The sequence below is a fragment of the Panthera uncia genome, assembly GCF_023721935.1.
Source record: "Panthera uncia isolate 11264 chromosome A1 unlocalized genomic scaffold, Puncia_PCG_1.0 HiC_scaffold_17, whole genome shotgun sequence".
Classification (NCBI taxonomy): domain Eukaryota; kingdom Metazoa; phylum Chordata; class Mammalia; order Carnivora; family Felidae; genus Panthera; species Panthera uncia.
In genome coordinates this window covers 78,448,169-78,460,659 of record NW_026057577.1, presented here as the reverse complement: position 1 = coordinate 78,460,659, position 12,491 = coordinate 78,448,169, and the positions used below count along the sequence as shown (strand labels likewise).

The window sequence follows — 12,491 nt, the reverse complement described above, 5'->3', positions numbered from 1 at the left end:
TTCTATTTTACGCTAGTTACTTATTTCATGAATATTCATTCTGTACCTTAAAGTAAGAGAATTAAACCTTTTCAATTATGTATCAAAATCTTGAGGGACAAAGTAACCTAACAAATTAGCTGTTTCGACTAACAATCACTGTAATAATCACGGTATATATTTGTGAATCTATGAAGTTAAATATCTTTAAAACTTCATCTATATTGGCCCTAAATTAATCCGCCTTTGACAACCTGAAGTATAATTCAAGATTTGTCATAGTTCTTTGGAGATGTCATTTTGTGAACATTTGTTTTTACTCTAGAATGCTTATAAGATTCTGATCATTTGATGCATTTACAATTATTTGGTTTCTGAATACCTACTATGCATTAGCTATAACAAAGGTATAGAAGAAAAAGATAAAAAATTCTTACCCAAGTATTTTTGCACAATCATCATAATACTTCATGGAATTTTTCACAAAACTGAAGCCATTGACATCACAGACATAGGACTGTCCGTTGGCCCGTAACAAATCAAAACCACAAACTGTTTGCTATTTAAAATAAATTGTAAGCTTTAAAGTTACATTTGAATTAGGATTCACAATGTACTAGTCTTATTACAACATATCAAATTTTATAAATGCCTAAAAATGTACTACTGCATCTTAGTTTACTTCATAGTAAGTAATGAAATTACTCATCTGTAATCTGAGTATTCTGAAAATATGTCAAACATACTATATGATTGTTTTAGTTCCACACCATGAAGTAAATATGGAACAAAAATGCTTCAGGGACTAGAGAGGCCAAAAAATAACCTACTGTATCAAGAAGTTCTTCAAGTAATATTTAATTAAAAAGAGTAAAAAAATTTTTAAAGGCTTTGTAAAATTTTGTGATAGTAGAAATTATATCACTTTAATCCAAAGCATCAAGGAAAACATAAAGAAAAAATAGTTTTGAAGATATGTCCCAGAGGAAATGTCCAATTATCCCTATGAATCTTTTTTTAAAGAAAGATTTTATTTTTATGTAATCTTTACACCCACTGTGGGGTTTAAGCTCACAACCCTGAGATTAAGAGTCGCAGGCTCCACAAACTGAGCCAACCAGGTGCCCTTCGTTCTGAATCTTTTAAAACTTGACAACTATATACTTGTGAGCACTTGAAATAAATTAAATACATTTTATTTGGGAGAAGAAAACCATTGCAAGGTATAAATTTCCTACTCAGGCTCCAAGAATTTTCTAACTTCTGCATTTTACATTCAAATCATGACACATTAGCATAAATATGATTTTAAGTCATGTCTTTTAGAATCCTGGTATTACGAAGTTAAGACAATTCATACAAAGCTATTAAAATATACTTACAGGATAATATTCCTTCCATAAAAGTGACTTCAAATTATTAAGACATAAAGTATTATTTAATAACCAGTAACACATCCTAGTCTTTACATTATAACTCAAGACAAGACTTCAAAAAGGTGAAGTTTATCCTTTGTTAGATGCAAGTTGCACTACTTCTATTTAAATCTTTACCATACATTACTGGAAACCTAATGATGTAGACTGAGGGAACTAGTCAAATGTTAGAAGTAAAAAGTTTTCTTTAAGGAATGTTATTTGTATTGCTTTCAAAAACACATTTTATTATATACAATAAATAGGCTAAAGGATGTATTACCAAGGCTAGAAGACTACTGAAGACCTTTTTTATTCAAGAAAACAATCACGTATCAATTCTGAGTAAATAGTACTTGCAACCAGTTGTTTTAAGCATGTTAAATAATACCTCTAAACACTGGTTAATGCTACTGTTTTAGTTAAGTTTTCCTCCATCATTTTAATTTCTGAATAAATTGACAAAATTGCCTTTTATATAACAGATAAAATAGAGAGAAACAAAGGCCTTCACTTATTATATATTTTTATTAATGGCGCTATAAGAATCCCCTGAAAAGTACATAAACCATTTAAATGTATCATTTTTATTTTCTCAGCTTACTTCTCCCACTAAATGCCCAAGTAACATTTCTTTTACTCAAAAAAGACATTGGAATTTCTTTGACAGGGGCCTGTATGGCCTTTAAAACATCTTACCTTAAAAGCAAGGCAGACTTTCCAAGCAATTAATTTCTCGCGTGCATTCAGAATAACAGGGTATCTAACTTCTTTTCCCTCACTATCTCGTTCCACCTTGCCATCGAGGGCTGGAGATTTTCGAGCCTCAGCATGAGCATAATCTGGACCCACTGTATAAACCTTTCATTAAAGTTAAAATATATAAAAAATTTTATATTATTTAAAATGTATTTTAAAAAACAGCAGACAACAACCTAAAGAAAAATAATAAAACTTTACTTCAGTCTCCAGACTATTCATTTCACACCTCTTTCTATTTCACATGCCAAAATTTTCAATACAATGGAAAAGGTTATAAACAATAACATGGCAAAAAAATGGTAAAGTGAAGTTCTGTTCTTTACAGAGACTGATTATGCTGAGCATTATGAGGGAATACTAGGTTGTATATGAGGTGATCTTTTTCAAATTGTTTTAAGTTTAACAAAGGAGAGGTACAAGTTAATTATAAAAACATAAAAGAAAGTAATGGCCAAAAGGAAGATTAAAAAATGGGGGTGGTGGTGAGGGACAGCATAGAATGAAAAGCAGATAAGAAAGAAAACAGCACCCCAAGCACAGGTAATTAAAACAGAGGCCAGAGGTGTTAAAGAGCATGATGTATTCAGATAAGAGTAAATTATTTAGTATAGTTTATACTGTAAGAAATAAGGTTGATAGAAGACAGACTAAAACATTCTGTATGCCACACTTAAGAACCTGATTATTATCCTCTGGTCAACAAAAATCCATAAGAGAATTTTAAAGGAGAGGCTCATGATCAGGTTTATACCTTAGACCAAGGTCTAGGTCTTTGTCACCAAAAGAAGTCAAACATATTTTTACATTATGCTACAGTTGCTGTGGATCTCAAACATCATTTATGCTAATCAATGCTTAGAAACTGGTGGCTATTAGACCTTTACTGCTTTATTATTTAATGTCCTTTTAAAGAAGCATACATTTTATTGTATCACCAAGTTGTTTATTAAATATTTTTATAACTGTATTTCAATAAAATTTGTCTCCTTGGCAATCCTGTTTTAAGCATTTAAGAACATTATTCTAAATAAAGGGTCCATGGCCTTCAGACTGTCAAAGGCATTCATAATACAAAACAGATTAAGAATCTCTAGTCACCAAAAAAAAAAAAAAAAAAAAAAAAGAGAGAGAGAGAGAGATCCAGAATATAGATATAACTAATTAAAGGGTAATCTCTTTTTCTGTTGCCATCGGTAAACTAAATACAAAATTAAAATATACTGTAATCAATCCTACCTTTACGTCAGTACCATCTGTGGGCATAAACTCTTCATATATATATGAGCCTGTTTTTCGTACATTGCTTTCTGGGGAATAAACACTACTTCTACTGCCAATCTGAAAACAAAGATGTCCATGAATATAAAAACTAAATTATTCATCTCATTTTATTAATATAAACTTTCACCATATTTTTCCATCTTAGATATTTCCAAAAAATTTTTTTGTTGTACAAGTATTTAACAACATTTACTATACAGTTGACGCTGTATTATTTTCTTTTTTTTTTTTTTAATTTTTTTTTTTTTCAACGTTTTTTATTTATTTTTGGGACAGAGAGAGACAGAGCATGAACGGGGGAGGGGCAGAGAGAGAGGGAGACACAGGATCGGAAACAGGCTCCAGGCTCCGAGCCATCAGCCCAGAGCCTGACGCGGGGCGCGAACTCACGGACCGCGAGATCGTGACCTGGCTGAAGTCGGACGCTTAACCGACTGCGCCACCCAGGCGCCCCAGACGCTGTATTATTTTCTACCATAATTACAATTTATATGTAAGTTAAATAGCATAAATATACAATGAATGGTAAGAATAATGTTTCTTAGATTCAACCATGTTGTTGCATGTAACCTGGTTTGTTCACTTTCTCTACTATAGAATTTTCCACTGTGTACGTACACGGAATTCATTCATTAATGGATATTTCGGCTGTTTTCTAAGCTTTTGTCAGTAGAATAGTTTTGCTTGGAATATTCTTATATGTGTCCCATGTGCAAGAGGGTTTCTAATGTATGTTCTACAAGTAGAATTACCAGGTGATAGAATTGCTAGGTGCTCATATTCAACATACAAAGATAATACCAAAATCCTTTATGAACTGTTTTAACAATTTAGAGTTCTCTTAGCACATATATTAGTTCCCACTGCTCTACTATAATTGGTATCGTTAGACTTAATATTTGCCACTCTAATGGATATAAAATAGTATCCCACTGTGTTTTTTCTTTGCATTTCCATGATTATAAATGTACACACATTTTAAATCTTAATGTATTATTAAATTATATTGCTAAGAGGCTATATTAACTTGCATTCCTGCCAACAACATGTGGGCTTGTGCTTGTTTTCCAACTACCTCAATCTTTTAGATCTTTGGCAATCCAAAAAGTAATTCAATGTCATTAACTTTTAGACTTCATTTGCATTTATTTTATTATGGGTGCAATTTTTTTTAAATCTTTAATATTATTTTTTATTATTTTTATTTTTTTTAATATATGAAATTTATTGTCAAATTGGTTTCCATACAACACCCAGTGCTCATCCCAAAAGACGCCCTCTTCAATACCCATCACCCACCCTCCCCTCCCTCCCACCCCCCCATCAACCCTCAGTTTGTTCTTAGTTTTTAAGACTCTCTTATGCTTTGGCTCTCTCCCACTCTAACCTCTTTTTTTTTTTCTTCCCCTCCCCCATGGGTTTCTGTTAAGTTCCTCAGGATCCACATAAGAGTGAAAACATATGGTATCTGTCTTTCTCTGTATGACTTATTTCACTTAGCATAACACTCTCCAGTTCCATCCATGTTGCTTCAAAGGGTCATATTTCATTCTTTCTCATTGCCATGTAGTACTCCATTGTGTATATAAACCACAATTTCTTTATCCATTTATCAGTTGATGGACATTTAGGGTCTTTCCATAATTTGGCTATTGTTGAGAGTGCTGCTATAAACATTGGGGTACAAGTGCCCCTATGCATCAGTACTTGAGTATCCCTTGGGTAAATTCCTAGCAGTGCTACTGCTGGGTCGTAGGGTAGGTCTATTTTTAATTTTTTGAGGAACCTCCAAACTTTTCTAGAGCGGCTGCACCAGTTTGCATTCCCACCAACAGTGCAAGAGGGTTCCCGTTTCTCCACATCCTCTTATGGGTGCAATTTTGAGCATACTGTCATGTATGTAAAAATTATTGGTATTATTTTTGTCTATGAATCATCCATCTTGGGGTCTATTTTTCTTCTCTTTCTCTGTTTTAAATAGGCTCCATGCCTAATGTGGGGCTTAAACTCACACCCTGAGTCGCATGCTCTACCAACTGAGCCATTCAGGTGCCCTAAGGTGCCATTTTTTCTTTTCTTTTTTTTTTTTTTTTAACACTTATTTATTATTGAAAGACAGAGAGAGACAGAGCATGAGCAGGGGAGGGGCCGAGAGATGGGGAGATAACAGAATCCAAAGCAGGCTCCAGGCTCTGAGCTGTCAGCAAGAGCCAGACGCGGGGCTCGAACTCACAAACCACAAGATCATGACCTAAGCCTAAGTCGGAGGCTTAACTGACGGAGCCACCCAGGTGCCCCAAGGTGCCATTTTTCTTAAATACTGCTGATCTTTACCTGATTTCTCATAGGCCAGATACATAACTGGAAGATGCAAATGAAATCAAATAATACTCTTCATACTTTGTACCTAGAAATTTTGCATGCATTGCATTAAAAAATAAAATAATGCCTTGCTTTTCTAACAAAGAAGAGTACCAGTTTTCATTTATTCCTAAATGATACATTCTTAGTCTTAATTCTATTAAATACTTGATTACTTTTAGTAAAATTTGCACAAAGTATGAAGAACAGTATTCCCTGGGATAACAAAGGTTTACCTTCCGAAAAAGTCTTTGACTCCCACCACCAGCAGATGTTGGGTAGTAAATGTAAACATTATGATCCTCTGCACTGACTGGCTTTTCTACAAATGGCTTTTGAAAAACTTCACCATTTACTTCTACATGATCTTCACCTTCAATCAGATTGCACTCTAAAAGTCAAACAGAACATCAGGAAAAATTACATACTGTATATTATCTGGAAATAGTATAATTATTGAAGTTTTTACTACAATGGAGAGTACAAAGAAAAGTAAGCTTGGATAATATATGATTTGATTTTAGTTAAAACTATTTATGCAAACAACATACATCAACATCTATGATCTATGACATTAAAAACTATAGTTTTTCTTCAAAATCTTATGAACCTGTCATTTCACCTTATCAATCCACAGAATACAAAGTTAGATAGGAAATGACACCAACAAGAAAGACTGAGAAATAATTTTAGAACGCTATCATCTTCTGAAAAATGTAAGGGATCATTTGTATCACAGATACCATAAAACATGAAATTATTCAGGTTACTAAAGTAACCTATACAAAGTAAGCAAGCAATCTAATTAGGAAGTTATTTTTTTTACCTCTAGACAAATGAGGGAAGTTCCCTGTTACAGATAATAAATGCTATATTTTGTTTTTAATAAAAGTTGCTTTTAGATACAATAAAATCATCAGAATTCCCTAAAATACTCTTATCAGAATATTAAATCTTAATGCAGATAAACATTTATCTTGGTTTTTTTAGACTGCTATATATAACTTACATGGTATGTTTTAGATAACCAGAAAAATGAAGCAAAGGGTGCTTTAAGACATTAGTAGGTAATAATACTCCAAAGTTCCTAGTCATCAGAAATTTAATCACAGCATTCTAGTGTGAAGTTTCTAATGCTTAATTCAAGAGTCACAGATAAATCACTTGTTTACACTAATCAATACAAATTTATTAAGCACATAATTTAAAAATTCTTCTTTACATTTCCCAAATAGATGTCAAATGCAAACCAAAGAAAAGTAGGATATATAACTCTTAAATTATTACTGGGTCTTTTAGCTTATAGTGCTACACTTCAACTGGACATAATGCTTAATTGGTTCATTTCTTTAAAAAAAGTAAACAAAATACTATGAATTCTTCAAATTCCTTCTACTTAATTATAGAAGGGAAGTGGCTCAAAAGTATGTTGAGTGACAAAAGGCAGCTCGCTCAAAATCTCTTACTCTTACCTTTGGGATTATTTGGGTCACGGTTCAAAATTGCGTAACGTGGAAGTAAAATACCTTCAGCCTGAAGAATACTGTATACTTCTCTCCTGAAAAAAAGCGAAAACATCCTTTATTGTTTTATTCTATTTCACGAGTACATTATTACTATTGTATTACTAAAAAGGCATGGATATCAAGCCTTATTTTTTAAACAAAAATTTGTCATTTAAAGTATTGAAAAAATATGTATTCAAAGGAAATATTATGCAATATTAAAACAAAAACGTCTGCACAATACTTTATGTGGCATATTAAAATACTAACATTTAAAATTGGGAATGTAAATGCATAAAAAGAAATGGTCAAATAAAGTTGCTATAAGCAATGACAGAATATTACCTAACCATTAAAAACTTTATACCTAAAGAATATTTAATGGCATGGGAAAATGTTCATTGTATTGTAAGAGAAAAGTGACCCTGTGTAAAATGTGAGTGCATGTACATATTGCTTTCTATATGAAAAAAATATGACAGATATGGTGGCAGGGTAAAATCCTTCCTTGATGCTTTTATTTTCCAAATTTCTTAAAGTAAATATGCATTTTCATATATATGCATATAATATATAAGCATGTATTAATATGGAAATCTAGGAAAAATGTTTTAAAGTTTTAGATATCAATAATGTCACTATCTGGAAGAACAGAATACCAGAAACAAAAAACCATAAGGCCTTATAGTTTATAAAGTATTTTCATACATATAATCTCATATTGTAATGTTCACATAAAGGAAAATCAAATGTTGGTGAAATCATAAGGGTAGCCATCAGAGTGAAACATCAAACAATATAAATAAATATATTTGCATTTTACAGTTTCTCTTGGAAACCCATGCTTTTGGCCTGTAAAATGAATGCTAAGATAGTGAGGTATTTTTCAAAACAGTTGCACTTTACCATTAAAAATAATCTAGTATAGTCCTAATTTCATCATCAGTCACCATGACAGAGAAGTTGTTCATAATTTTCAGTGGTTCAGTAGACTCCAGAAATTAAATAAATCTGGTTTAAGTCCTCGTCCCACTATTTGCAGGACTACTTGTGACTTTGGGCAAATCAATTCATCTCCCTGATTTGCAAGATTCTTCATCTACAAAATTGGGTATAAATACCTATTCTTAAGTATTATTTAGAGGATACCAAAATTAACGTATATGAAAACACCTGATGCCGTATCAGCTTACAGTCTATACTAAAAAAATGTTAATTTTCCTTCCCTTATTCAGCCATCTCCATCACTCACCTATCTTGTATGAGATACTGCATATTCAAGTCATTGATTACAAATGGATTCCTGAGTTTTGCATAGGCAACTGCTTTGTCCAGTGGAAATCCTAAGAACACATATTATTAACATATTCTGTACAATCTCAAGATAAGTTGACATCTATAACTCTATCAATTTGAATTTATGCCATTTCTGATAAAAGGTTAGTTTTATTAATCACTACTTTCCATATAAATCATGGAAAAATAAACACATAAAACTTAACTTGTACTATTAATAAGTCTTATTTTTTCCTAGATTATTAATTTGATTGATAAGGCACAATAAGCTAGTGGTTATATAACCAAATTTAGACCACTGACACATTAGTCAACACCTGATTATTCAAAGTCAATGATAAAAAGTTAAGATTACCTCATACACAAACAGAAATCTATATATAAATAAATATATCACAATCACTTGGTGATTTTTAAAATATATATAACTCTTTTTCTCACTTTTAAAATTTGATATCTATACATATAAATTGTTGATAATTCAAAGAATTTATGCATCTTTAAAATAGTAAAACAAAAGTTAATTCTCTTGCAAAGATATGCTCTAAATATAAAGTATATGAGTAGAATCATACTTGCTGTTACTTGGTCAACGTTAAGATATCAGAAATTAACTCAAAAATGACTAGACTTTGGTAAAATTACTAATTACAAGGAAAATAAATCAAATGGCAGATATAGTAAGAGGTCTAAAGTATCTAAAGCATTTTAATGATTCTACTATGCTGTCTGTATTGATGCTAAAAGCTCCAGTTTTATCCATCAATACCTATTACTTAGAGATGGTAAGGCAGTATTCCCTAGAGGTTAATATAACAGGGTCCAAAGTCCTGGCTCCATCTTTCATTAGCTACGTGATCTCGGGCAAATTTACCTAAAATCTCTCAGCCCCTGATTCACAACTATAAATGGGTATTTTAACAGTCTTACCTAGTAGTTTTTGGAGGAACTCCATCAAGGAGTATACATAAAACACTTAGCACAGTACCTGACATAATAAGCTCCCAATAAATATTATTATTCCTTAAATGAAAATATTTTAATGAATATCTAATTGAAGAAACAGAGTAAAAATCATTAGGTATGCATAACTTTAGAATTTAACTATAGCACACTATAGTATACCTGTGAAGACGCTGTGTTTTGTAGCATTATCGGAACGGTTGGAGAAGTTAAGTACTAAGGCATACTGAAGTTAAAAAAAACTAAACAAAAAACCATAGTCAGTTAAAAAAGACTTATTCCTAAATTCCTTTTAGTTTTTAAAATGTAATGAAAGTACTCTATACCTAGAATCACTTGGCCACAAATTACAAACCCTTCTACTTTTGTAAAGACTCTCAGAAGAATTCATCACTTGTCATAAAGGTATCTCAAGGTCTATGATTTCATGTTTCCTAACAGAACTCAGCATATAGGAACCCTTATTCAGTTCCCTGCTTTTGTTGTTGTTGTGGTTAAAGAGGACATTTCCCTTACCAAGAGACAGCATATGGGATATCACCTTGGAGAGCACCTAGTTTTTACAAGCAAATAAATAGCTCTGTAGGAAGAACCATGTAGTAGTAAGGGAAGAAACCTTACCCTCAAAGATAAGCTAATTTTCATATTCTCTGAAATAAAGGACTTCAGTTTATAAAGAAGACCAGGGCCTTGGCTTCTCTATAGGCTATAGGAGCACAAGAAGTCTCAAACATGCTCCACCCCTTTCTGGCTGAAGACGTTTCTTGAATACCTAAGTAAAGTGAAACTTTAACACAGCTAGAGATTACATATTTTGGTAACAAGTTTGCTTTAATGTGAATTCATTTATAACTGAGTACATATCTTTTAAATTATAGTTCTTAGCAAGAAATACATTTAATTCACAGATAACTGGGTAATAAAAATTTCAGATGTTCACTAATAATTTTGATTAGTGGGTTTTACTATGAAGGCATATTTTACCATCAAGTAATACTGAAGTTTAATTATATTTCACTTTGGTTTATAAAAGAAACCGAGTAAAGTCTAAAATTCAAATATTAAGCGCCTCAGAAATAAAATATAAAAATGTATATGAGGAAACATCATTTTCTATATGACAAAAGCATAGACCTTAAAATATTCATTAATTCAAGAATTCATTCTAAATAACTTAGAGTAACAAAGATATACTTTCAAAGAATTCATCAACCTATTTTTCACTATTTTTAATAGTGAAAACCGGAGACTAATTGTTAAGATACTGGCTGAATATGTTATAGTATATCCTCATGATGACAAGCTGTCATTAAAAATCAGGTCTCTGAAGAATGTAATGAAAGGAAAATAAACCTCGATATAGTTAATGGAAAATTAAATATAAAATTACATATACACTGTAATAGTAAATTTGTTTTTAAAAAATATACAGAGGAAAAATGGCTGAAAAGAAATATATCAAAATGTTAGCAACACTGATCTGTGAGAGTGGGTAAGTTTAATTTTATTTTTCTATTTTATCTAATAATCTACAATTAGTATGTATTGGTTTTATTATAAGAGGATAAAAGTAGTTCCCACCCCATTCTTTAATACCTTTAGAATGGAAAGAAATAAGACAATCACATAAAGGCCAGTTTTCTACTGGTTCATTCAAAATGACATCTTCTTCAAATACTACTACTGTGATATATTTAAATAAGGAGATCCGTTCAAGAATTTCCTTCATTGGTTTGGATTTGGATTTCTTTGCCATGGAACATATTCCAACCACAATCTGTCTTTCCGGCGGCTAAAACAGAAGGAAAACAAAACAAAACAATCAGGTTGACTCGACACGAACTGCAAAGTAGAGCTATTTTAAATCTTGTTCAGAAGTAGATGAGGGATGTGATTAATACAAATGACACACTAACCAAAAAAGGCATTTTTCAAAATTACATTGTTATTATAATAAATAACAAATAGTTGTTTACAAAGGTTTGGAAAAAATTCTAAAACAATACACTTTCAGGACATCGTTACTATTTTCATTCTGATTTTAAACTTAAATACTCCTTTCTTGACTGTCTTCAACACTTGTTGTTCTCCTTAAAAAAGAAAGGGGAAAATAAGGGCCAAAACTTATCTAATCCAAGTAAAAAGACCAATGAGAGTGAGATAAAGAATTCTCTTGCCTAAAATAAGATGTTCTGACTACAAAGCTGTACTACAGTGTTGAACTATTTTTTGGAGACTGAGCTTGAATAGGAGTTGGTCACCAATGACAACTTGGAAGAAAATTTTGGAGAACGCCAAACTGCTAACAGAGGTGTCATTGCTCTTTGAAGCTCCTATCTTTATACTCAATATTCCCATTAATGGTGTTGCTCATCTCTGGCACCCCTACTATAGCTAAAAGGCCATGGTTCATCCTGAAACTAAAAAAAGGAGGAGACAGAAATAATTTATGAGCAGCTCACAGGTTTACAAAACCACTCAAGATTCATTCTGAGGTCTCTGCATTTAAATAGTTAATAATTTATCAAATAAATAAAGCTGTGTCTAGTTTTTCTTTTTAGTTTTCCCCCTTCCATATTTTATATATTTCAGATGACAATATAATCCGTGCTCAAGTGTTTTACTAGACTCTCTCTTATAAATCTAAAAATAAAATAGGATAACATCAGATTTAAATTGCTATTCTTTATGCCTAAAATTAGATTTCCTCATTGCCTCTTCTAACTCATAAAATCTAGAGGTCAAATTGGTATTGAATTTGATTGTAAAAATCCTAACCTTCCCAGGATTTGCTGTCTTTCCACCTTGATTATCCACTTTTATGTTCCCTTATTCAATTATTTCCTGATCAAAAGCCTCTATCCAGCTCATGATGTTCCTAATGAATATTTCCCTAGCCAACAAAAGTACTCAAGCTAAACCATCAACA

The 12,491-nt window shown here is 31.8% G+C and overlaps 1 protein-coding gene across 22 annotated transcripts in view; it reads right to left on the bottom strand.

Moving 5' to 3' along the window:
- Window positions 1-12,491, bottom strand: part of PPIP5K2 (diphosphoinositol pentakisphosphate kinase 2) — a 71,624-nt gene that overhangs the window by 51,800 nt on the left and 7,333 nt on the right. For 21 of the 22 annotated variants that reach the window (XM_049647652.1, XM_049647655.1, XM_049647656.1 and 18 more), the window contains 7 exons: window positions 11,159-11,354; window positions 8,556-8,646; window positions 7,271-7,356; window positions 6,035-6,189; window positions 3,393-3,494; window positions 2,094-2,255; window positions 417-538 (listed from right to left, as the gene is read on the bottom strand). In XM_049647652.1, the coding sequence (XP_049503609.1) occupies window positions 417-538; window positions 2,094-2,255; window positions 3,393-3,494; window positions 6,035-6,189; window positions 7,271-7,356; window positions 8,556-8,646; window positions 11,159-11,354 (914 nt within the window). Of the gene's footprint in view, window positions 1-416; window positions 539-2,093; window positions 2,256-3,392; window positions 3,495-6,034; window positions 6,190-7,270; window positions 7,357-8,555; window positions 8,647-9,724; window positions 11,355-12,491 lie in introns of those variants that run through there. The other variant, XM_049647664.1, reaches the window with a different exon arrangement.